The sequence below is a fragment of the Hemiscyllium ocellatum genome, chromosome 37, assembly GCF_020745735.1.
Source record: "Hemiscyllium ocellatum isolate sHemOce1 chromosome 37, sHemOce1.pat.X.cur, whole genome shotgun sequence".
In the NCBI taxonomy this organism is placed as follows: Eukaryota; Metazoa; Chordata; class Chondrichthyes; order Orectolobiformes; family Hemiscylliidae; genus Hemiscyllium; species Hemiscyllium ocellatum.
The window spans coordinates 45,465,810-45,493,276 of NC_083437.1; the positions used below are offsets into that span (position 1 = coordinate 45,465,810).

The following is a 27,467-nucleotide window of genomic DNA, read 5'->3' on the forward strand; positions in this document are numbered from 1 at the left end:
AATCATACTCCTGATCTGAAAATGTCATAACTCCCACAGTTCAACACCATTCAAAATAGACTACAAAGGCTTGAAATAAAGCAATTTCCCCACAAAAGCAGAAAAATTTATCAGCCTTCACCCAGAGGAAAGGGGCATCAGAGGACAGTGTCTAATTCTGAATTTAAGGTCTGGTCCTTTTGTCACCAGTAATCCTCATGTATCTGACACTTTGATTATAGTAGGCACCAGGATTTCATATGATACTCTTTACACCAGTATGTTCAGATCTGATCACAAAATGAAATTACATGCCACACATCTGCTTGGCATCAAACTGAAACAACTGCAGGAGAATCTAATGACAATCTTAGAGACACCCACAGTAACCTCGAAAAGATCAAAATATTCCAACTGATGCAACATGGTAAGAGCGCACCAAAATGGAGCAGGCTCATTTGGGAAGGCACTGAGTGAAGCTGAAGTGCACATGAACTTTCCAGCAACTCAGCAACCCCCGCCAACCACCTCCCCAGACACCACCGCACCCATACACAGCAAATTGTATTTGGAAGCAAGTTAACTTGATCCTAAGGAGTGCCCAAGGAGACTCTCCTGAACGAGATGACTGTTCTTCACTGTTGCTGGGGAAATCATAACTGGATTGTGAGAAGCAGCTTGTCTTGTTCTTTAGAGAAACGATTCTGCTATCCTCACTTTGTACAACCACATCCAACTGCAAACACACTGCAACATAGCTCTCAACTGCTCTGAAAGTCTGTTGTATCCAAAATGGACTCTGCCTTCAAGAGCAATTAGAGATGAGCAATAAATGTTACCCAACCCTTAAGAGCCATGTGATTTTATCATGCTACATAGTACCGCATCCACTTAACACACTTCAGATTCACATCTTAGATTTGCTAAATCACAGAAGGCTTAAGTTCTAAACAAGTTATTTACCACCTTGTCAGCAAAAGTGAAGACTACAGATGCTGGAAATCAGTTTACATTAGAGCAGTGCTGGAAAAAAACAGCTGCTCAGGTAGCATCAAGAGGACAGGAAAAACAAAGTTTCAAGCAAAAGCCCTAATCTACCAACCACCGTTGTGGTTCTGTTCGCCGAGCTGGAAGTTTTTGCTGCAAACGTTTCGTTCCCTGGCTAGGGAACATCAGTGCTATTGGAGCCTCCTGTGAAGCACTGCTTTGATGTTTCTTCCGGTATTTATCAAATAAATCATCAAAGAAACATCAAAGCAGCGCTTCACAGGAGGCTCCAATAGCACTGATGATGTTCCCTAGCCAGGGAACGAAACGTTTGCAGCAAAAACTTCCAGCTCGGCGAACAGAACCACAACGGACACCCGAGCTACAAATCTTCAACCAGACTATCTACCACCTTCAGTCAAGGCTTCTTAGCATTAATGTAGAAATCATTCATAATACAAATATCAAGACAGCGAATGGTGTTCTTTCGGACCTTTATTAGATGCCCGGTTGTACTTAAATTTCAGGTGTACAATGCTTACAAATTAAAAACTGGTATTTCAAAAATTCAAATTGACCAGATATCAAATAAGCTTAAAAACCATCTGAAGTAAAAAGGAAAATAGACCATCTACAAAAATCTGTTTTAAGCCAGTTCCAAAAAGCAGTTCCAGGAAAGGTTAAGAAACCATGCTGCATAGGTTTACTAGTGTGAAACGTTCTGGTATCTGGTCAACTGTATGCAAGCACTGCAGATCTTCATTACAGTCGAAAGCTCACTTTTCTTATTATTGCTGGAATTTGACTTTGATGGTCTTCATTTGATGACAAAACTGTCAAACAAAAATTGAGAATTATTGCAGTTATAGCAAACCAAGCAATACCAAAGCTGAACACACTGATGCTGCACGAGATGTGCAATTCACACTAATACTGCTCAGATAAACGTCTACAATATCTCCTCCGAATAAAGCAGCTGATATCACAGTGACTGCTAGCAAAATGCTGAACAGTGGCTGGAACGACAATAATGCAGTCACAGTACAAAGTTACTCAATTGGCGAATAGGCCCAGTTTGTATTTTATGGCATAACAATCATTTACCACAAGACTTACTTAGTTGATGTTAAGAGATGCTGAGCTGGTGTTACTCAGCATTGCCCTGCTCGGTCTCTGGAGCAGAGATGTTCTCAGCTGGTGTTTCGGGTGCCTTGGTCTGAAAGACAGAAATAATCACATTGAAGTATTTGTAATTGAACTAAGCTGAATTTGACAATTCTGTAGGCTCCCATTTCTTCAGCATGCAGACTTTGCCCAGACACATAATAAAGTTATGGTGAAATTATACGATCTACGTAATGCAGATAGTTACCTGTCTACCCACCCAAAAGGCAATAGTAACATTGGTCATTCTGGTGAGGATATACAGCCTTAAAACTAAAATCACAATAAGGTCCCATAGAGTTTGGGGCAACAAGAATTGGAAGGGGATTGATATACTCAAAGGGAGATTTGCTACAGCTGCTCAGGAGGATTAAAGCTAGTAAGGTTTGGGTGGGTGGGTGGGAAATAGTAAGGAAAGATAAAAATGAGACTAGTACCATTGGGAAATGTACTAGAGGGCATAGGTTTAGGGTGAAAGGGGAAAGATAAAGGCACGTAAGGGGCAATGTTTTCACAGAGGGTGGTGCATGCATGGAATGAGCTGCCAGACCAAAAAAAAAGTGTTGGAGGCTAATACAAATACAGCATTTAAAAAGGCATCTGCACCAGTATATAAATAGGAAGGGTTAAGAGGGATATGGGCTAAGTGATGGCAAATGGGACTAGATTAGGATATCTGGTCAGCATGGAGACGTTGGACCATGTGCTGTACATCTGTGACTTGAAAAGGTGACAGTCCCCCAATGCCAGAAGGCAGCAACAGTGGCTTTAATTTTTACATTCCAGAACCAGACAAATTGCAATTTGGAAAAGCTGCAGCTTTAACACCTGCAAATACAATATTAATAAAGTATCTAAACCCAAGAGTTACCACCAGGAAGAGCACAAAAATTTGACCAGAGGTGAGAAAAAGGATAATAGCAAGAGAAGGGAGAAGGTTTGAAAGCTTGGCCCGAGACTGCTGAAGGCACACAATGGCAGGAGGAATGGAAGGGAGAGATTGACAACAGGCCAACTTTGGAGGAATGCACAGCTGTTATACAAGACATGGGTTCAAGGGAGGTTAGTTAGGATATGCAGATAAAAAACAAATGTAAGCCTGGGAACCAATGAGACTGGCAAGCAATAGGATGCTGACCATACAGTGCAAGTTGCATACAGTGGAGCCTGACCTACCTCACCCTATATAAAGTTGGAAATGGGTACAGGAAGGGACATGTCAAGGGTTTGATTGGAGGATCAAAAGTTCAGTTAATGGTACAATAGGATATTAAGACAGCCCCAGTAGGTGAGCAGAGAGTGAATAGAATAATGACAAGGAAGAGTTTGAAATAAGGGATCTTTCAAATGATAAGTCAGATCAGAGTTAGTTGTCCAGGACAACTGCGTTACAGCAGAAGAGAAGGGTCAAGCAAGGATACAAATATCTAAAAAGATACCACTGTTGAACGGCAGTTTAGTAGAAGTTGTAGGGGACAAAGCATAGATGGTGTGGGTAAAAGTACGTGGCAGAGGTCAGAGGCAAACAGAAGTGTTGAGAAGAATTAGCCCAAGTGCCAAACAATGCCCACGCAGTTTTGCGGAGTTAGAAAACTGAATACCATAGGAGAAGGATATTGTCAACTGCATCATAAATCAGAAGGATCAAGGCCTTTCCAACAAAATCAAGACAGAAGAGTTTTAAACTCAGTTGCAAAACGGAGAGAAGTTTGGACAGAGCAACAAAATTAAGATGGATTGATAGTTTGGAACAAGAGTCAAGATTAGGGAGGGGGGAAATCTGAAGGTAAGCAGTGCCAGAGAAGGAAAAAAAAGGAGTTGAGTGACAAAGATAGCAAGATATAGGGATGAAGAGATGACCGATCACAAGACAAACTGCAAACAAAGTCCACAAAAATTTAGAATAGATGCTAGGAAAGGAAGGAACATGACAGAGATAGGTTCACTCAGTAGTAAAAACAGAGGCAAACAATGTTTGGCAAATTTACCTTCATTGGAAAGACTCCAAGAAAGCCACTCATCAGTCATTAACAGCAATCATAATCTTACCTCCTCGCCATCTTTTGGTTTAGGGTTTTGTGGTCGACGACGCCTGTAGTTGTAGTTGCGGCGAAATCGTCTGGGATGTGACTGCTGGTCTTGTTGGCCATCCCCTTGATTTTCCTTATCTTCTTCACTACTACCCTCCCTTGGTGGACGTGGGCGAGGGGGTCCTCTATAACAAACCAACTCATTGAAATTAATTTCACTACAGCATTAGATGCAGCATGTGCTTTCAAACTCGAGAGATGCACCCCATCGGCAATGAATCTAACCAGGTGACATTTGTTCACAACCTTTTGGCCCATCTCAATGAGCATTCCAGTGCTGCTAATGAGGCACCCAATTCCTCAAGATAAATCTTATCAAAACTGGACCAACAGGATTTATGACAGCAGAAGCTTTTGGATGGTGGGCAGGCAGTCATGTGGAGAAAGTAGTGCAGAAGATCTTAAATTTCAGACAGATACACAAGGATCATGTGGCAACTTACTGCAACGCACTGAACATGTTATACACTGCTGCCAGGACACAAATGGGAGGGGGAGCAAATGTTTTAAGTTAGGGCAGAGAGTTGCTTTGTCCTGGATGGTCTAGTGTCTCCCCAGAGTTGCTGCTGGGAGATGCCCTCATCCAGGCATGGGGATGGCATTCCATTAGAAGTAGCCACAGTATTTATATGGCTGGTTCATTCATGATCAACGGTAATTTCCAAAGATGCAGACCATGGGGACACTAATGGCAAAGGGTTAGATCCCCTTGTAGGAGAGAGTTGCTGCCTGACACTTGTCAAAGAAATGCTACTCGCCATACCATGCCAAAATGGAATTGTGCCTCAGTATACTTCATTTGGCGGAGACTTAGTAATAAAATTGCAAACTCTGCTGATCACAAAATCAACAAATAATCTAACCCTGTCCTGAGGAAAAGTCACTGATGAAACAGCTACAGGTAACTAAGTCATTATAGCCCTGAAGAACCAGAGCTATTGTGGCAGTGGTAGTGTCCCCAACGGAGGGACAGAAAACTTTGGTTCAAGGCACACCCTCTAGGTATGTCAAATACCTAACCTAAGGAACTCCTGCACAGACACATGGTGTAGAGTTGGTTGAATTCCTACATTGCCCTTTGTGCCAGTAACACTCCAATCAATGGAAAAGTTACCACTGATCCCAGTTCTGTCAGGAATCCTTAATATTATACTGTCAAAATATTGCCTGTCAAAACAATACTGTCAAAGGACAGGTCTCTTAGTTCACCAATCATTTCCCCCTTACTTTGAAAGATTGTTCTAATGAGATCAAGAGCTAAACAGGTCTAGCAGACTGGCAAATTGCACTAAGAGGTAGGAGATTGCTAGGCAGGTGAAGCTGACAACATTGTTGGTAACAACTTCAATGAGAAAGGAAGGGCAAGTTGGCACTCTTTCATTTTCTAGACATTACCCAGGTGTGCTGGTAATCTTCCACATCAAATGTCCATGATTATAGATACATCTCCTTCTGGAGCAAACCTGCAGCATTACAGGCAGCTCCCCTATAATGCTGTATGCGTGTTCCAGCAAAACTTCGCTTAGTAGAAATAAAGAGGTCAGGGGAAAAGCAGGGTTAGGGGAAGACTAGCAAAAAACAATGGTCAAATTTACCTAAAGCCTGTCAAAGTATGGCACAGCCTCAAGGAAAGTTTAAATCAAATTTAGTAACAAAACAAAATGTAAAATTTTACACATTGCATTGAAAAATTGTTTATGCAGAAAGGGTGGTTATCACTACCATCTTCAGTGTAGTTTGGTGCAGAAGTGGATGATTGTCTTCCGTTTCTTCAGTACAGAAGAACACACCAAGCTGCACAGCATCAGGTGATGGAGAAGATGTTTCACATGTAACCCTTCTTCAGGACTGGGGATGGTGTAGGGGAAGCTGCAGAAGGTGGCAGGAACGGAGTGGGGGGGGTGGGGGGGGTGGTGACTGGTGGAGGAAAAGGAGAAGAGAAGGAGGGAGAGGTGAAAGAGGGGCAGTTACTTGAAATTCAACAACTTGGCTGCCAGCCAGATGATGTGGTGCTGGTGCTCCAATTTACAGTTTGGTTCATTGTGGCAATGCAGGAGGCCAAGGATGGTCATGTCAGAAAAGGGAGTGGGAAGGGTATTAAAATGGGCAGTGACTGGGAGGTCTAGTTGCACTTTCCTGGCTGCAAGATGACCTTGCAGAAGGGAATATGTTAGTGGTGGTGTGGTCTAGTTGGCAGAAGTATTTAAGGATGATGCATTGGATGCAGAGAGTGGGTTGATAGGAGAGGACAAGGGGGACCCTGTCTATATTGTGTTTGTGTGTATTTTTGAGGGGGGGGGGGGGGGGGGGGGGGAAGAGAAGGGGAGGAGATATAGAGCAGTGGAACTGGGAATAGGAGTGGTGCAATGGAGGGCTGTCTAGACAATGGCAGGGGGAAGGACTTTGAAATAGGTGGACACCTGGGATGCTTGAGACTATGGGATAGAGTTTGTGTAGGATACTGGGAGTTAAAGGAGAAGTTACAAAGGTGAGGACTAGCTTGGCAAGTCAGGGTACTGAAGGGGGTAGATAGATCTGTTGGAGATGTAGATACGAAGAGCCTGGAGGCCATCCTTGTGGGGTATGGACACAAACAATGACTATTTATTGGGGACTAGTTCAAAAATAAAGATATCCAGACTTTGCTGCTTTGCACTTTTGCCTTGAAGCTGATCAGAGGGTGTCAGATGTCTTATTGACCAAACTGCTTTCTTACTGCATTCTGCAATGTCATCATTGCCCATTAAGAGCACGGAGGATCTGAGCTACAGGGAGGGGCTGAACAGGCTGGGGCTGTTTTCCCTGGAGCATCAGAGGCTGAGGGGTGACTTTATAGAGGTTTGCAAAATTATGAGGGGCATGGATAGGATAAATAGACAAAGTCTTTTCCCTGGTGTTGGGGAGTCCAGAACAAGAGGGCATAGGTTTAGGGTTAGAGGGGAAGATATAAAAGAGACCCGAGAGGCAACTTTTTCACACAGAGGGTGGTACGTGTATGAAATGAACTGCCAGAGGTTGTGGTGGAGGCTGGTACAACTGCAACATTTAAGAGACATTTGGATGGGTATATGAATAGGAAGGGTTTGGAGGGATATGGGCTGGGGGCTGGCAGGTGGGACTAGATTGGGTTGGGATATCTGGTCGGCATGGACAGGTTGGACCGAAGGGTCTGTTTCCGTGCTGTACATCTCTATGTCTCTATGAGTGCTTCAAAGGGTAGATGACAAAAGAAACGTGGAAAGCTGTCTTTGTGCTGCATCCTGGACTTAATCCTTTGAATCTCCAGCTACCCTGTACCCCTCAGCAACAAGTTGTAGTGGATCTGCTGTGGAGAGGTGTTCATAGTGTGACTCAAGCAGCTCTTCAATATCCTCATTTTGCACTTCAAAGCCAACCTGCTTTGAAAGGGCAACACAATGCTCTGATTTTTTGGGAGCTTGTCTGATGGTTCACATCCTTTAAAATCTTGGACGATCGGAGGATATGCCAGTGCTTGTCTGTGTAAGCAGATTCACCAATTAGCTTTATATTATGGTAAACATAGCTGTTTTTTTAAAACCAGCAAACCACCCACTGCTTGCACTAAAGGCGGACATCAGCAGGATTTGGGAGCATTTTTCTTTGATCTTCATAAAAGGATAAGGCTCCTATGGTGAGCGAGACCGTCCCAGATCACTTTTGTTCGATCTTCTATCCAAACACTTAGAACCTTTCCAACTCGAGCTCCTTTGGCCATGACCCCTTAGACCTACTGGCACTCACTTGTTCCAGCAATACAGCTTCTATAATCTTTTCAGCACTGCCTCTAATGCTGCATAAGGTAGCGAGCTACATCACATGGTCTCTCCTAAACATCTAGCTTCTCTTCAACTGTTATAGCCTCTTTTGCAGTCACCACTAAATTTTATCACCAGGACATTTCTTGCTAACAGAGTCACTGTCTTGTTTTGCAAAAATGGAGTGACATAATCTAGGAATAGACTGCATGATATGCAGGTACAAAAACAAAGCAAGGCAGTCCTGCAGGATTCATACAGGTCTTACACCAGAATTATAAATGAATATTCTTGTCTCAAGAGTGTGAGCAACAAACATCAGTTGAATTTGAGCTGCAGCTGCTCAGTGTACAGCACTGTACCTAACATGCTCTGAGGGCAGCTGACACTGGCCATGCAGAGAACATTGAAACTTTGGCACATTCACAGAACAAAGCATGAGAAACAAGCACCACTAGAATTACGCTATTGCAAAGAGTTGAGCGTTCTCAAAAATACCATTCCCCGATTCTTCAGTGATGCTATAGCCAAATCACACTGCTGAAAAACACTTTTTAGAACTACCACCTGGACTGCTAGGGCCCAGTTTTCAGTAGACAATGCCATTAGCTTTTTCATAATCATATCAAACGAATTAGCTGAAGACAAGTAACTATGATGCTGGAGATCAAGAGACATTGTCTAACCACTCTGCACGCATGAGCGAAAAAGCTTCAGCCTTGTATTTTATAAATTCAAGAGATGTAGGAGCAGAATGAGGCCATTCTGCCAATAGACTGCTCTGCCCTTCAATCGTGGCTGATATGCTCCTCACACCCATTGTCCTGCATTCTCTCCATATCCATTCAACATATAACCAATTAAACATCTAACTCCTCAATTTACTCACTGTCTCAGCATTCAGTGCACTTTGGGATAGCAAATTCCAGATTCAGAACCCTTTGAAAGACAGTTTCTCCTCAACTCTGCTTTAAATTTGCCACCCCTTATCTTAAGACTACAACCTCTTGCCCTAGAATGCCCCACAAGAAAAAACATCCACTCCACATCTATTTTATCCATACTTTTTAAATCATTTTGAATACCTCAATTTAATCTCCCCTTATTCTAAATTCCAGCAAGTATTCAGGTCTAGATTGCTTTGTACTGATGTGCTAGACTTAATACTGAAGTTGGGGAAACTTGCAGAGCCACTTCCAGAATGCTCTTCCCCAAATCAGGGTGAACTTCTGGCTTGATCGTAATCAAGCAAGAGATTGCTAGGCTCCAAGGCAGAGTGAGAATGAATGTAGTTTTGTTAATGCCCAGCTGTTTTAAACTTAACAGTTCTGTTGCATACCTGCGGTAGCGTGGACGGTAGCCCCTAAAACGATTTTGTCCTCTGTTGGGTTTACCACCTTCTTCCCCAGCAGCTTGGTTTTCGTTTATTTCACCACCCTTAGGAGTATAATAAAAATCATTACAACATTAACCAAATTAATCTGGTTCCATAAACCCTATACAAATATGCTTAGAGTTTGATAAATTTCAAATGCAGGTTCACAATACTACAATTTCACAGAACAGTAACTGAGCAAGCAAAAGAAACATCAACAGTCAAAAGAACAATGAAAAGAGAGCTGTGCCATTCAACAGATGCAAACTAACATTACTTTCTCGCCAAAGTTTGTGCTGACCCTTCAATAGTGTGGAAAATCCAAGCTATTCAACTACGAGTAACCATCCCTCCTTTCCCTGCTCTAACACCACATCCCTCAATATCATTAGACTTCTGGACACTGGTCAATTTGTGCCTCAAATATGCTGAATGATCACTACTTGTCACCAGACTCTGGTAGAACGTTCCAGAGATTCACTACATTTTTGCAAGCTATTTCTGTCCTGATATCCTTTGAGGTCAACAGACAATTTGCCTTTCTAAGTGCTTGCTGTACCTGCCATAGCTCACTCAACAAGGACATCCAGATCCCCTTGGTCACCTGCACTTCCCAATCTCACCGTTTAAGGAATATTCTACAAAAAGGGAACACGTTCACACTTGCACATTATGACTGAGCCCATTCACTTAGCCTATCCAAGTTGACACTTAAATTAGAAACATTCTCTACATCCAAAACACTTATTAAAAATGTTATTGTTGTGCACCTAACACCGACACTTTCAATAACCCGTTAATGGGATGCCACCTTAAAAGGTGGGACATGGAGCCATTGGGTCATAGCAAATTTAGCTTATAAAACTGACAAAGTCCAATAAGTATTGGAAACAATATTTCCCATTCAAAACATCCATATTCTGCCCTGTATCAACTTCTGCAATGACAGGTTATCACATCTGAAAATGTGTTGCTAGAAAAGCACAGCAGGTCAGGCAGCATCCAAGGAACAGGAAATTCGACGTTTCGGGCATAAGCCTGATTTAAATGTTAAATCATTTAACATCATTGCTGATGAAGGGCTTATACCCGAAACTCGAATTTCAGCTCTGATCTCCAGCATCTGCAGACCTCACTGTCTCCAGGTTATCACATCCCCCACTACTGATACCAGCTTAACAACAACCTTCAGAAGTTTGAAATACAACCACACATTCAATCCATATCCTTTAACACTGGGATGAATCTCATCTGATCCAGAGATTTTATCAACCCTCATCCAATTCACATCTTAAATACATTAAATAAGTTAAAATAAAATCAGTTTGTCTCATTCCTTGATGACCAAATATTCTTTAGGAAAATCAGCATCACCCAAGACAGATTGCATTTTGCCAATATTTCCCATTCACCAAGACAAATTCACCTGTCCCCATGGGGAATGGACTCATTTACCCAAAATATCGTTAGGTTTTGTATACCTAAACAAAGTCTGTCTTTAAGAGTCTTTAATTGGGGTTTATATTCTCTTTCTTGTTTCCCAGTTTTTACTTTTCCAGGGTTCAAAATTGCTTCAAATCCTGGTTACCAACATCTCTCGATATAACCATTACCCTTGATATACAGGCAGTTGATCCTTTATCCAAAATAGACTGGACCAATAGTTTTTTTGGAACTTTTCGAATTTCAGAATAAGTGACAATTTGATGGTGAAATTTTTAAAACATCTCAGTGGAGGAGCAGATTTATTAAATAAAACAGGCCTTGAGAATGAACCCAGGGCCTGCCAGTGCTGGGCCATGGCCGTAGGTCACATAGAATATAGAAAAATACAGCGCGGTACAGGCCCTTTGGCCTTCGATGTTGTGCCGATCCAAGCCCACCTAACCTACACTAGCCCACTTTCCTCCATATGCCTAGCCAATGCCCGTTTAAATGCCCATAAAGAGGGAGAGTCCACCACTGTTACTGGCAGGGCATTCCATGAACTCACGACATCCTAGACACACACACTGGTGTGGATTGGGTGAACTGTTTGCACACCAAACGACCTCGTTAATGAGAAAAAACTTCACAACTTTCGGATTTCAGAACTTTGGATAAAGGACTGTCTACTTGCATTTTGTTAACCACACCGACCATTTGGGTGCTGGTGCCAGAAAAATATTTAGGCAATGTTTCTTTAAATACCAGCCATCATGTCTGACAAATCATTTTAAGTATTATCTCAATCTACCAGTGCCACTCATCTTCATAACTCCCCTTCAGATTTCAGACTCTGGATTCAAAATGAACTATATTGCATTCAAACAGTGCAAACACCTTTCATATCAGTCAGCCTTTTCAAAGGCAATTATTTACAGCATTTATTCATTCACAAGATGTGACATCACTGGCCAGCCTGTATCATCCATTCTTAATTATCAAAAGGGCAATTGCAGTGGGTGTGATATTCAGCTCCCAATCTTGGTCCCCACATCACCATCAGCAATTAAACCAGATCAAATCACTTCAGTTTGAGCATTCATAAAAAGGTGATTGACTTGAATACAATGTCCACTCAGACGAAGTGCTTGTTTCTGAAACAGCTTACATCCCCTTCTCACTGTCATTTCCTCAAGCATGTAAACCTGTCAACCTGTAAGCCACAGACATCCAGCATCTCATCTGGTTTGGGTATCTGTACGACAACACTGGACACCTCAAACAAAATATTGACCATTTGGGTTTTGAAGATAGGACGATCCAAGTTACTCTACAATTCAATTACTCAAATTCCATTTAACCTTAATGCACGTAAGGTGACGAAGTCTCCAGACACCATTGCAAATCCACCATATCTCCCAAATATGGTAAAGATACATAGCATTCTGATCGATCCAAAGTCAACCAAAATGCATCAGGATCCTGTATCCACACTTCATTTGCCTTTCATGAAGGGAATCAAGTCTTTTCATTAAGCTTTATCACATGGATAAAATTTCAGGTGCAAGCCTTACTGTGGATATGCAGTCATTTGAGTACCATCCCTATTTTAAAAGTTCAAACCATTCCTGAAGGCTGGTAATTCTAATTGGCTAATTACCAGCCTGGGGATGGAACCATAACACCCAAGAGCAGAATTAGACCTTGCAGTCCAATAAGAGTCTACTCCACTGTTCAATCATGGCTGATGGGTATCACAATCAAATTCTCCTGGCTTCTCGGCAGGAATCTTGATCCCCTTAGCAATCAAGTGGCTGTCTATCTTAAATAGAATGGCCTGGCCCCCATACTCCTCTGCAGGAATGTGTTCCATTTACCACCCTCTGAAGAGATTCATCTTATCTCTGTTCTAAAAGGTTGTGCTTTCACTGGGACTTTACTTACTATCTGCACTATTGAAAAGATCATTTCCACACTTTTTTAAGCCACTCAGTATTCTAAATTTCAATCAGGTGGCTGTTTAACCTTCTAAACCCCATTGACAACAGACTCCTGAACTGCTCCTTATATGACTATCCCCTGATGCATTCTTGTAAACCTCCTCTGGTCTACCTACCTTTGTGTCATCTGGTAACATAGCAAAAGTGAAACCAGTTCCTTCATTCAGATTGTTAATATATAAAAAGGTGATTAATTGTGATCCCAACACTTGCAAAATTTCACCAGTCACCAGCTACCATTCTGAAAGAGGACTGGTGTTGAGGACCTAATTGAAATCAATAGCCTTCAAGTTATCTGGAAATTTGCAGCTGATTAAAAGCCAATGGATTCACAGGAGTTTTAAAAAGCTACTATCTACTCGTGATTGGTAATAAAACTGCTTAAAATGTCAAAATAAAACAAACTAACTTTAACAGAACACTAACATCAGTTCTGGAAAAGCTCAGTCTGGCAACAGAAATTACAGAAATTAGAGTTAGCGTTTCAGATCCAGTGACCCTTCCGCAGTTCTGAGGTAGGGTCATTGGACCCGAAATGTTAACTATGATATCACTTGGCAGATGCTGATGTTATTATTTCTGGCTTACAGTATTTTTTTTTAAAAAAACAGAACACTGCCAGTCACCAAGGAGAGAGATAAAGATTAGAGATTGTGGCCACTCAACTAAACAACCTTTAATATATAGATTAGAGCAGGTGGGACAAATCACAAACCCTGAAAAACCCACAATACAGATCCAAACCAGTGAAAGGGAGAGTTACTGATTAGCATATTAAGAGAAAATATTTCAGAAATAATTGATGTGATATCGACAATGGATGAGTGTTCCATCAGATCAAACGGCTCCTTAGCCGCAAAGGAATAGCATTTCAGTAATTCTTCTATCCATCCCAACACAAGGTTTTGGTGTAAAGTAAAAATAATTACCATCTTTCTGGAAAAATTACTGATACCAACAATGCAATTAATCAAATATGCAAAGAACAAACTCTACAGCAAATTCCTTTTACACTACCTCAGTAATTTCTCCCTGAGGCTGGTTGCTATATTGTGGACGGCGACCATAGCGGCGACGGACAAAGTAAGGTGGATAACGTTGTCTTCTGTATGGAGGACGATGCTGTTGATTTTGATATTCCTGATTTTCTCCATCTGTTGCTGTCTCTGCTCCATCTCCTTTCTCTCCACCTTCAATGTTCTGTTGGTACTAATTAAAAATCATACAGAAGCTATTTATTGATATTAACCCAAAAGACATTAACTAATCAAACATGATAGGAAAGCTGTAGGCAAGGAATGGATACAGGTGGTCTCTCCTTGGATGGAAAAGTCTCAAATGGTTTTGATTCCACTACAAAGAATGCAAATTCAAAACAAACAGTCTGCTTTGCCAACTGACCAACTGAACCTATTCTGCTATCTAATATACAAAAAAGGGCTCTGACAGTTCTTGCATCTTTATGCTTGGTATTAGTTCCCATTAATTCCAGGTATTATGCCCTGATACATAGGAATAGGTCAATTAAAAATATCTAAAACAGAATTAGAATGATAATCACAAGCAAAATCTAGCTTTCACTAATGCACTCCAATTATCTGACAGGTTTTGATAATTTAGAGCACTGACCCCCGAGACAAGTCTCCATCTTCACAATATATAGATGGGAAATTAATTTTATTCAGTTATAAACCGTTTTACTTTAGCCAAGGAAAAATTAAAATGCTTTTAAAAATCACAGTATCAGCAAAACAAAAACCTTTACAATGCAACCATAAAACAATTAAAGTTGCATGGCAGAATTGCTCAATACTTGCACTATTCAATTAATTGAAGGCTAACATCATAATCATTGAAGTTTACAGCACAGAAGAGAGTTTAGCAACCATGGAGTCTGCACTGGTCAAAAACAATCACCATCCTACCATTCTAGTCCATGTCCTCTTGAAAACAGTTTATGATCAATTGCTACGATTGTTCAAGTAACAGATGCAACTATCCAAATTTATTAGGACAGTCTACAGAGGAATATAGATAGGTTGAGTGTGCAAACTGTTTATAACTGAATAAAATTAATTTCACATCTATATATTGTGAAGATGGAGTACAATATTGGTAAATGCGAGATCATCCATTTGGGCAGGAGCAACAAAAAAGGACTATTACTTAACTGGTGGAAAATTGCAACATGCAGCCATGCAGAGGGACCAGGACATCCTTGTGTACGAGTTACAAAACATCAGTTTGCAGGTGCAGCAGGTAATTGAGAAAAACGGAATATTGTCCTTCATTGCTAGAGGGATGGAGCTTAAAAAGTAGCGAGGTTGTGCTGCAGCTGTTTAGGATGCTGATGAGGCCACACCTGGTGTACAGTGTGCAGTTTTGACCTCCTTACTGAAGAAAGGGTGTAGTGGCAGTGGAAGGAGTGCAGAGGGGGCTCACCAGGTTGAGTTGAGAAAATTGGCCTAGGACTATACTCGCTGGAATGTAAACATGGATTTTGGGTGGGGGTGCACAATCTAATGAAGTTAACAGACTTAGAAGCTGCGAGCATGTCTCAAAATAAGGGGAGCAGATTTAAGACAGTTGAGGAGGAACTTCTTGAACATCACAGGAATCAAAAAGGTTACGGTCAGTAGGCCAGTAAGTGGAGATGAATCTTTGAAATGATCAGCCACAAGCTTAACAACAGATCAGGTTCAACAGGCCAGCTGAGCTATGCCTGCTCCTAGCTCTTAATTTTAATTTATTAGCAATAACCCAGACAGCAATTTCTCCACATAACTTTCTCTCACACACTGTTTCCAGTAGGACACTGCAATTAGGTACTTCCAAGTACAAAGAAACCAACACTGTCCCCACCGAGGCAATTTCACCAGATAACATGACCCAGACATCAGGTCACGAGAGCACCAGTTTTATACTTACATTACGTGGTGGCCCTCGACGACGAGGGTTGTAGCGACGGTAACGATTTCGGTCCGCAGCATATCGGCTTCCTTGGACAGGAACTCCACCTGGACCAGTGACATTTGCCGCCTCTGCACCCTACAAAGCACAGATTATAGTCTGAAGAGAAAATTTGAGGTACACACAAATGTGGTTCTTATTTCAGATCAAACCTGCCATATAGTTTAAGTTGCATCTTAGCAGGAACATGGTGCTATACCCAACTCGGCAGAATGAAGTTGAGAGAATACTTTTTCCCCCCAGTATTGTTAACAAGTAAATGCACAACTAATGAAGGTGCTACAGACCCAGAGAAATTACTTTACAATGATAACTGATTAACTTAAATAACATCCTATTACAGGTCAAGTTTTCAACTTGAACATAAAGACATTTGAGCCATACGACAACTAGCAATACCTTTTCACCTTCCACCACGTCAAACTCCACAGTTTCACCGTCCCCAACGCTACGTAGATATTTCCGTGGGTTATTCTTCTTTATGGCAGTCTGAAAAGAATTCAATGCCTCAATAAGATTTAAATTCTCAAATTTCTTCATACATACAAGCCTGAAAGTGTGCATTTGAGAGTCGAGGGAAGAGGTTTTGACTTGGATTCCCAAACTTGAAAGCTTTTTGCAACAGTTTTCATTCCTGCAGTTACACTGGCACAAAGCGTTTTCACAGAACATTGAGCAGTCCAAAGACCCAAACTGTATTGCAGTCCTTCCCCAATAAGATCATGTACTCTAAGAATAGAAGATACCCTGATGGCAGAAATGTCACTAAGCAAGCAATGTATCAGCAATGCACCATAGAGGTCAACAAACAGGAAGAGGAAGCTTGAAAATACTCAGGAGTAGGTTAATGTGGAGTGCTGCAGCTAAAGCAGTTAGTGCTTCCAAAAGAAGCTATTAAGCCTAAGCCACCAGGAAGAGTGCACGCATTAGGAGGTGAAATCTTCAGACATGTTGCTGAAGCTGCAGGAGTAGCTTTTGTGTGAAGGCAGAACTTTTTGCATTATCATTAATCCACATGGACTTTATCAGACTGCCCCAAAAAACCTCAGACAAGTTTAAGGGACACTGGTGAAGTTTACATTCATATTTTAAGTGATGAATAAGCTGGAACCAGTGATTTACAATTCATAGAACATAGAAAAATACAACACAGTACAGGCCCTTCGGCCCTCGATGTTGCGCCGACCGAAGCCTACCTAACCTACACTAGCCCAATAACCTCCATATGCTTATCCAATGCCCGCTTAAATGACCATAAAGAGGGAGAGTCCACCACTGCTACTGGCAGGGCATTCCATGAACTCAACCCGCTGAGTAAAGAATCTACCCCTAACATCTGTCCTATACCTACCACCCCTTAATTTAAAGCTGTGTCCCCTAGTAACAGCTGACTCCATTAGCGGAAAAAGGTTCACTGTCAACCCTATCTAAACCCCTAATCATCTTGTACACCTCTATCAAATCTCCCCTAAACCTTCTTTTCTCCAATGAGAACAGCCCCAAGTGCCTCAGCCTTTCCTCATACGATCTTCAAATTCATTTGAAAAGACCTTCAAACTTAAAAAAAACACTCGATAACCGATGCTTCAAAGCTTACAGGATAACCAGATCGATTAGATTTCAAAAATGCCCCACCTAAAATCATGAAGAGTGCACTAGATTGCTTATTGAGTTGTCCTTTAAACATGTCAGAGTGCCAACACAGATTCTACCATTAGACATGGTGACACCACCTACCACATGTACAGCAGGTACTCATGTGACTCAGACAAAGTCCATCTCACTGCACACAAGGATACCCTGAGGCACAGTACATTGTCAAAACCGAGCAGACGCTATGACAACAGATGAATGGTCACCACGTAACAATAGCAAAACAGATATGTTCCTTCCCTGTCACAGAACACATTAGTAAAGACATTCAGCCTCAGATCTTCAGGTGGCTGCGCTCCAAGGCAAACTTCGGGATACGCAACACCATAATTGCCAAGCAGTGGCTGACAGCCAAATTCGGTACCAATGATGGCCTCAACCAAGATCTTGGATACATGCTCCACTATACTACACACTATACTACTCAAGACACTCATTCACACTGACACTGTCAACATACACTGTCACACTCGGACAAACTATCAAGCATGTGCACACACTCCCTCTCCCACACGCATGTATACACACACAAGGTAAAATCAATGACTGCAATGCTAGAAACCAGATTCTGGATTAGTGGTGCTGGAAGAGCACAGTAGTTCAGGCAGCATCCGAGGAGCAGCAAAATCGACGTTTCAGGCAAAAGCCCTTCAACAGGAATAAAGGCAGAGAGTCTGAAGCGTGGAGGGATAAGCTAGAGGAGGGTGGGGGTGGGGAGAAAGTAGCATGGAGTACAAGAGGAGAGTGGGGGAGAGGATGAAGGTGATAGGTCAGGGAGGAGGGTGGAGTGGATAGGTGGAAAAGAAGATAGGCAGGTAGGACAAGTCATGGGGACAGTGCTGAGCTGGAAGTTTGGAACTAGGGCGAGGTGGGGGAAGGGGAAAATGAGGAAACTGTTGAAGTCCACATTGATGCCCTGGGGTTGAAGTGTTCCGAGGCAGAAGATGAGGTGTTCTTCCTCCAGGCGTCTGGTGGTGAGGGAGCAGCGGTGGAGGCAGCCTAGGACCTCCATGTCCGCGGCAGAGTGGGAGGGGGGAGTTGAAATGTTGGGCCATGGGGCAGTGAGATTGATTGGTGTGGGTGTCCCGGAGATATTCCCTAAAGCGCTCTGCTAGGAGGCATCCAGTCTCCCCAATGTAGAGACAACCGCATTGGGAGCAACGGATACAATAAATGATATTAGTTGATGTGCAGGTAAAACCTTGATGGATGGGGAAGGCTCCTTTAGGGCCTTGGATGGAGGTGAGGGATGAGGTATAGGCGCAGGTTTTGCAGTGGCAGGGGAAGGTGCCAGGATGGGAGGGTGGGTTGGGGGGGGGGGGGGGCGTGGACCTGACCAGGTAGTCATGGAGGGAACGGTCTTTGCAGAAGGCAGAAAGGGGTGGGGAGGGAAATATATCCCTGGTGGTGGAGTCGTCGGTGGATGACTGGTTTATGCGAAGGTTGGTAGGGTGGAAGATGAGCACCAGGGGCGTTCAGTCCTTGTTACGGTTGGAGGGATGGGGTCTGAGGGTCGAGGTGCAGGACGTGGACGAGATGCGTTGGAGGACATCTTTAACCAAATGGGAGGGGAAATTGCGGTCTCTAAAGGAGGCCATCTGGTGTGTTCTGTGGTGGAACTGGTCCTCCTGGGAGCAGATACAGCAGAGGGATTGGGAATATGGGATGGCATTTTTGCAAGAGGTGGGGTGGGAAGAGGTGTAATCCAGGTAGCTGTGGGAGTCGGTGGGTTTGTAAAAAATGTCAGTGTCAAGTCGGTCGTCATTAATGGAGATGGCGAGGTCTAGGATGGGGAGGGAGGTGTCAGAGATGGTCCAGGTAAATTTAAGGTCAGGGTGGAACGTGTTGAAGTTGATGAATTGCTCAACCTCCTCACGGGAGGATGAGGTGGCGCCAATGCAGTCATCAATGTAGCGGAGGAAGAGGTGGCGAGTGGTGCCGGTGTAATTACGGAAGATCGACTGTTCTACGTAGCCAACAAAGAGACAGGCATAGCTGGGGCCCATACATGTGCCCATGGCTACCCCTTTGGTCTGGAGGAAGTGGGAGGATTCGAAGGCGGGAGGGGAAAAAAAAAGAGGATTTGGAGGCCCTGGTCATGGTGGATGGAGGTGCAGAGGGATTGGATACTCATGGTGAAGAAGAGGTTCATTTGCAGTTGCAGATAGATTTTATTTTGTTCAGAAAGCACACAATCTGCAGGCAGTTAAGTCCTTTGACATTTTATAAATTCCTACTTTGGAAATAGAACCAGTCTGACTCATGATTGGGATACAGAGACACTAACTTCACGTTTAATGCATTGTCTGAGCTGAGATGTTACTTTTGTATAAAACCTTAAGCTATCACTGGAATGTGACTTTATAGTAGTTCCACTATTTAGAGATTAGTGAATCAAAACCCACAACCATTCTAAAGGATGAAACACTTAACAGTAATCTAGGTTCAATAAGTCCTACCAGTAGTAGGACACTTCGATCCATATAAATTCTGTGTCTTCTGATCCTGCCCCACTAGCTACCTGAAGGAGTGATGCTCTGAAAGCTTCTACCTCCAAATAACCTTTTGAACTACAACTTGGTGTCATGTAACTTAAACTTTGTCCACCAAAGTCAAACACCAGCACTACATTAATGTCTCCAGTGAATATGCATTAGCATCTATTTCTGGATAACTTAAAATATCTAATTAACAAATAGAGTACCGATCCTTATTGTTCCAGCTGATCACATTGCCAGAACTGCAGCTTAATTACTAAACAAGTAGAAATGCAAAATCACATCACTTTCAAAGAGACAAATATAGCAAGTCCACAACTGAAGTCAGTTTACTTTCTTTAAAAAAAATTCACTCATGGGATGGCCAGCACACCAGCTGGGTCAGCATTTGCTTCCCAACTATATATTCCTTGAAGACATGAAGAGGCACTGCCTTCAACCATTAGGCTTACTTACAATTGATAGAACAGACTGGTATGATGAGAAAAACTTACTCTAAGCTGTATGGCCGCACAGCCACCCTAAGGGCTTGTTCACAGCAGTAAGTACTTGCAGCATTGGTGTTCAGGTTCAAAAAAAAGACACCACTGTGCAGATGTCAGACATCAGCACAGACAAATAGAAGCAGGAACATTGCTGCTAGGTCATTTCAGGGCAAAGTTAAGAATCATGCATATTGCTCAGTCTGGAGTCATATGTAGGCCAGATCAAGTAAGGATGGCAGATTTCCTTTCCTGAAGGATATTAGTGAGCCAGATGCTTTAACAACACCGCATTCTTCAAACTCTCTCCTTCCCCAATGCTGAAGTCACCATATTACGTTTCATAGATTTTTGACAAAAAGGTACATACATACTGATCATCCTATATGTTAACATGATTGACAAATTTGGGGATGCTGTTTGGAGGATGAACAAGTATAGTGATTTTCTACAGATCTCCTACAATGTCATTTTCTGCAGCGGTTTTCCATAGCACAACTTTCCATAGTGCAAGGTTGCAGGGGAATGCAACTGTCGCATTAAAACATGATGACCTGCACAAGTAGTACATTTCAACTGACATGCTGGAATAGCCATCACTGGTAATTGCAGAGAATGAATTTAAAATTACCTACTAGATTAAATATCACTCACTTCAAGGCCAAATCTATACAACAAAATCAAAAACCGAAGAGAGAAACCAGAAATAATAAAGGGACAAACTTTTAAAAAAACAATTCTTCAAGGTGATCAGCATATGACAAAAATCAGAAGCTGGAAGATCCCTGGAATTGCCCAAGACAATGTTATAATAGCATGGGTAGACCATGTCCAACAGGTAATCAAATACCATTGGCCTATCACAACCTTCATTTATGAACGTCTGAGCAATGGGCATCTTTTCTCAGAGGTAACAAGCTAATCCCTCGATACTACTATGCTGCCACATTCCTTCAAATAACCCATGCTTCCAGATTAATAAAAACTTCATCTGCTTTACACAAAAACATTTAGCAACATATCAAAATGAACAAAAGCCACTAACTCAAATTACCCATTGCCTTGAACGTCTTTATTAACATAAAACTGGCAAACTTGCCCTTGCTACGTATATCACAAGTCAACTGCAGAAATTTGGTAATCCTTCATCACTGAAGTTTAAAATCTAACCACATCTGGCATAATGAACTGTAATCAAGATAGTACCTTATGATTTTCCACCGACCCACATTCAATTTTGAAGATTAACCCAAAATTTCACTAGCGACCTTTAAATAAGGTAAGACAATGCTGCAAGCAGAGTATTGATGCAGATGGGCCATGATCAAAATTAACACACAGAAGTTAAACTATCAACTTTTAATCAAGGTTGAAAAACACCACAAATGCAATTGTCTCTGCACCAAACAGGTGGACGCCCTTTGTGACAAGTTTCTGTAGGACAATATGTATATCAATGTTAACCTAAAAAGAGACACTGGAAACTTCTCAAAAGGTGTCAGAGGAATTTGTAGCATAACATCTGAAAATCCTTCAAATCTCTTTTCGTGTGAAGCAGCAGCACAATGGGCTATTTCAACAAGTCAGACAGATGGGACCCCAATTATTATACCACATTGACTCAAGTAATATGTTATTGGTCATTCAGCCCATTAAACCTATCCCATCTCTCAATACAAGTGGTCTGGGACAGATCAGCCTTCAATTCCCCACATCCCAATATTGCAAAAATCTATTTGCTCCCTCTGCAGTGATGCAGCCACAATTCTCTACAGTAGAGAATTTCAGACATTCACTACCCTTTGTTAGAAGGGATTCCATTGCATTTCAAATTTAAAAGGTGCCCCCTCATTAAGCAAATACATCTGCTAACCCAAGATTCTCCCACCAGTGAAATTATCAAGATCTGTCTGTTTCGGTCAGATCACCCCCATTCTTAACTACTCAAAGTTGTACTAGTCTTATCTACTTGCAACACATGCATGCCAGATTTTTATTTCATGCTCACCACCTCCTAGACTCCTCTGCACTTGTTTTTGGAGGGTCTTGATACAAGTAATGTCTCCTTTTGAATTCTTCTGACCAGAGTGCACAATCTCACTTTCATCATGAAAAACTCTACTTGTTCATTTTTGCCCGTTCACTAAGTACCTTGCAAATGACAACATGGTACCAAAACAAGTTGGGTAGACAACTGCAAATTTAACACATCACAATCTGTCCCATTATCGAAATCATGGATAAACAGCAAATAATCCAGTCCCCAGGGCTGATGGCAGCACTCCAATAATTATGTCTTTCCAAACTAAAAAAATTGATCACAACTGTCTTCAACATTAACGGTTCACAACACTGCACTTTTACCACCAGCACGACTGTTCAACATGCAACAGCTCAGTAGTGTCATACCTGTCCACATTTTTCACACATCCAAAAGTTTACTGGGACTTCGGCTAGTCGTACGCATGCAATCCTTAGAATATACACTCACCTGATGTACAAACACATCTTCCTTTGTATCATTCCTACAAAGCAAAAAGAATTATAGTTCATACATCTGTATTATTCTGTCAGGTCATTCTCTTTCCCTATTTATACCTGCATGGCAACTTATCCAGTAATTTAACTTAATTTTAAATAGTTTTACACATGTAGGTGCTTTTAGTAATGAAAACTATAATCAAAAACCTAACTGTAAATATTAAGCTTGGAGAGTTTTCACAGACCTGTTGATAAATCCATAGCCATTTCGTACGTTGAACCACTTTACTGTTCCAAGAACCTTTGTTGCTGAAAGAGATGATTTACAAAATTTGAGTCATAATTTTGATGCATCAGCTTAACTTTCAATGAACACCTGATCTAACCAAGCACTAAAATCTCACCAGAACTCCAAACCACAAGTAGCAACTTACTGTTAAACTGGTAAACCACCAATTGGCTGCAAATTTCCACAATAGATACTGGATAGAGGTAGTGGCATGGAACAATGCAATAACTGATTATAGATGCCACTTCTCATTAAAGGCAGACAGAAATATAACTGAGGTGTAAGGCTTCAATAACCAAGCCAACCTTAATCCAAAACATTACTAAATCTGACAAATCAAAATGTGAGACTTATCCATGATTACCCAATATACCAGGTTTATTTCAATGAGGAACAACTGCAGATGACATCAGTATTGGTGTAAAGGGCTTACTGAGCTCAGCAGAGAGACAGCCAAGTGAACTGACTGGTCATTTTTGTTTAATACAGCTACATCACATGAGCTGATTTATCAATTGCTCCATGCAAACTATCTACATGCCAGTTAGCAATTTAACTGCTCAGTCACCCCAAACAGTCAAAGCAAATGATACTTATTCAAATTTGTCGACTAGAAATGGATATCCACGTGTGAAGATGGTAAAAATGTTAAATGGCGTCTTATTCAAGTGGGTTTCAATTTCAATTGCAAGTTGAGTGGCACAATAACACAGGGCACCATGATCTGCAACTTAATAACACTCAATAAAAGGTTAATAGGGATGAGAATGCAGTGCTGTCTAAACAGTCCCACAAGAATGCAAACCTACAGCATATGGAATTAAACTGCAGAACAACATGGCTACAGCTTCACCTAACTACATGATTGACCAACTAAGTACAGACATACTTAAATTTGTGCATCATTGTTGACAACTGCCAAAGTTTGCTGCACAGTGTTATCTTACGGATCCTCCTTGGCACACTGTCATATCAACAAAGCTGCACAATACGGATTAAAAGTATTAGCACATTCACACAGTGGTAGAGCAGTAAAAATGTAAAAACCCTCCGAAGACCATGCAGACTGGAGACCAAGTTCACCCCAAGTAGGATGACGGACCTTCTGACAGGAAACACATCTGGCTGAAGGTGGGCTCAGGCCCCTCACCTGAAACCTGCCTGACACCGAGGGACAACATGACAGTGAGGACCCTCCCGGCTCCCCCAGCCCGGTCCCATGGCAGTGTCACCCCCCCGCCCCCGTGTGTGTGTGGGGGAGGCCGGTGAAACAGCTCGGAACCCGGGGCGGGCCGTGTTCCAGGCCGCAGTTTGAATCGGGTTCCAGCGCGGGTTCCGCTCCAACGTCTCCCTGACGGCGGTTTGAGTTTGAGGTGGGTCCCGAGCGCGGGTTCCAAACGCCCAGGAACCGCCGGCACAGGCACAGGCCCAGGCCCAGCCCCCGCGACACGCTGCCGACATGTGGCCGGGCCGGAGGCCCCGGAGCCCGGGGCACACAGCAACACCCACCGGGCTCGGAACAATGGGAGCGGGTACCTTCCGGGAGGCGGGCCACGCTCCCCCCCCCCCCCCCCAATAACCCGGGGGACGGGGGGGAATGGACCGTACCCGGGCCCGCGGCTAACCCGCTCTGAGCCACCGGAGGGGCATGACCCGGGGGGGGGGGGCGGGGGAGACAGCACCCGGCCCCGCGCTCCCCCCCCCCCCCAAGGTGTGTGTGCGGGGGGGGGGGGGGGGGCGCCGTTGACTTTTGAATCCACGTGAGCTCGACGCCGGCGGCCGTTACTGCCCCCCCCCCCCAATCCCGCACCCCGGGGGCGAGGGCCCGCGCTCTCTGTCCCCGAGGCCCGCAGTCTCTCCCTCTCCCCGGTATCGCCCTCCCTCATCTCGGGGAGGCCGCGCTCCAGGCCCGGGGCAGGGGCCTGCCGTCCCTCCCTCCCTCCCTCTCACCCACCGATGACTTTCTTCTCCCCGGGGGATTTGGGTTTGTCCGGCTGCTGCTGCTGCTGCTGAGGCGGCGGCTGCTGCTGCGGTTGCTGTTCGGGTTGCTGCTCTGTCTCGGCCTCGCTCATGGTGTTGTCAGGCTGCCTGCGGGATGGTGGTACAGTCGGGCCGCTCTCGGCTGGGGGGCTCCCTGCGCTCTCGCTCCTCGCTCTCCGCTCCGCTCCGCTCCTCTCGCTCTCCCGCTGCTGAAAGAACATGGCCGCCCTCTCGCGAGAATTTCAAATAAATACCACCGACCGGCCCGCCTACCTGGCCAGTTCCCATTGGACAAACGTTCGTCCTTCCCATTCGCTATTGGCTATATCATCTGTCCCTCACGCGCCTTCGCCACCGCCCACATTCCACGGGTAACGGCCATGACTGGCGCGGCGTTCCAATACCTGCTCTCCATTGGCCTAAGCCGCCGTCCATCGTTCGTGACGTATCCCCATTGTCCGCGTTTGCACCCGCCCATTTTGTCCTCCGATTGGCCCTTCACCGGCCTCTTCCCACCCCTCCCCATTTGATTGACAGCAGCAGACAGGTGAGCAGCTGTCAATCACAGAGTCAGCCCGGGCCACTGGGCATCACTTACAAAGGTTGTACCGGGTATACTCACCATCTTGCAGACACCTCAAACCATCAACACTATCCTGCCAGCATGGAGACCTTGAAGGACTGCCAAAGAGGAAGAAATGTCTTTAAGGCACAAGGATCTGTGCTGGGTCCACTGTTTTTCATCATTTATGTAAATGACTTGGATGTGAACAAAGGTATTGTTAATAAGTTGGTAAAACGGGTAATAAGTTTGCAGGTGACACCAAAATTGAAGGTATAGTGGACAGTGAAGGTTACCCCAGAGTACAACAGGATCTTGATCAGATGGGCCAATGGGCTGAGGAGTGGCAGGTGGAGTTTAATTTAGATGAATGTTAGGTGCTGCATTTTGGAAAGGCAAATCAGAGCAGGATACATTATACATTTAATGGTAAGGTCCGAAACGTCGAATTTCCTATTCCTTGGATGCTGCCTGACCTGCTGTGCTTTAACCAGCAACACATTTTCCTGGGAAATAATGCTGAACAAAGGGATCTTGGAGTGCAGGTTCATAGTTCCTCAAAAGTGAAGTTGCAGGTAGCTAGGATAATGAAGGAGGTGTTTGGCATGCTTTCCTTTGTTCAGTGCACTGAATACAGGAGTTCGGGAGTCGTGTTATGACTGCACAGGTCATTGGTTAGGCCAGTTTTGGAATATTGTGTGCAGCTCTGGTCTCTCTGCTACAGGAAGGATGTTGTGAAACTTGAAAGAGTTCAGCAAAGTTTTACAAGGATGTTGCCAGGGTTGTAGCTATTAGGAGAGACTGAATAGGCAAGGGCTAATATCCCTGGAGCATCGGAGACTGAGCTTTTATTTGTTCACGGGATGAGGTCATCATCTGCTAGGCCTGCATTTATTGCTCATCCCTAATTGACCAGACAGCATTTAAGAATCAACCACCTTGCTCTGGGTCTGAAGTCACAGACCAGATAAGGAATGGTAGTTCCCTTCCCTAAAGGACATAAGCAAACCAGATGGGTTTTTCCTGACAATTGACAATGGATTCATGATGCTTTTAATTCCAGTTGTTTATTGAATGTAAATTCCACCACTTGCCATGGGTGCCTCTTACCAGGGTCTCCTGATGAGCAGTCCAGTGAGAATAGCACTAGGCCATTGCCTCCCCCATGACCTAAAGACGTTTATAAAATCATGAGGGGCATAGCTTTAAGGTGAGAGGGGAGAAATTTAACAGGGAGTTAAGGGGAAACCTTTTCATGCAGAGGGTGGTGTGTGTATGGAATGAGCTGCCACATGAAGTGGTGGAGGCTGGTACAATTACAACATTTAAAAGGCATCTTCTTGGGTATAAGAATAGGAAGGATTTAAGAGGAATATGGGCCAAATGCTGGCAAATGGAACAAGATTAAGTTAGGATATCTGGTCGGCCTAGATGAGTTGGAACAAAAAATTTGTTCCATGGTGTATATCTCCATGACTCTAGTGCAGGTTTGGTGGATTGGCCCTCCTAAATTGCCCATCATGTCCAGTGATGTGCAGGTTAGGTGGATTAGCCATAAGAAATGCAGGGTTATAGGATAGATTAGAGGGTGACTCTGGATGGCATGTTCTTTGGAAGGTCAGTGGCTTCACTGGGCTGAATGGCTTGCTTCCACACTGTAAGGATTCTATCTCGCTAAAACTGCTAACATTTTCTCCATCTCAATGTAATTGGTTCAAGTGTATCTCAGTCCCTGTTCCTGATACCTATTGATCTT

The 27,467-nt window shown here is 43.3% G+C and overlaps 1 protein-coding gene across 1 annotated transcript; it reads right to left on the bottom strand.

Annotated features, from left to right (window-relative positions):
- Positions 1-1,443: 1,443 nt before the first annotated feature.
- ybx1 (Y box binding protein 1) lies at positions 1,444-25,385 on the bottom strand. The gene is made up of 10 exons (XM_060852240.1): positions 25,124-25,385; positions 23,126-23,189; positions 22,891-22,924; positions 16,166-16,255; positions 15,725-15,844; positions 13,814-14,005; positions 9,336-9,433; positions 4,180-4,345; positions 2,083-2,182; positions 1,444-1,799 (listed from the first exon to the last, which is right to left on the bottom strand). Exons 1-9 carry the CDS (start codon positions 25,368-25,370, stop codon positions 2,114-2,116), a joined length of 1,080 nt encoding a protein of 359 aa, XP_060708223.1. The 5' UTR covers positions 25,371-25,385; the 3' UTR covers positions 1,444-1,799; positions 2,083-2,113.
- Positions 25,386-27,467: the final 2,082 nt, after the last annotated feature.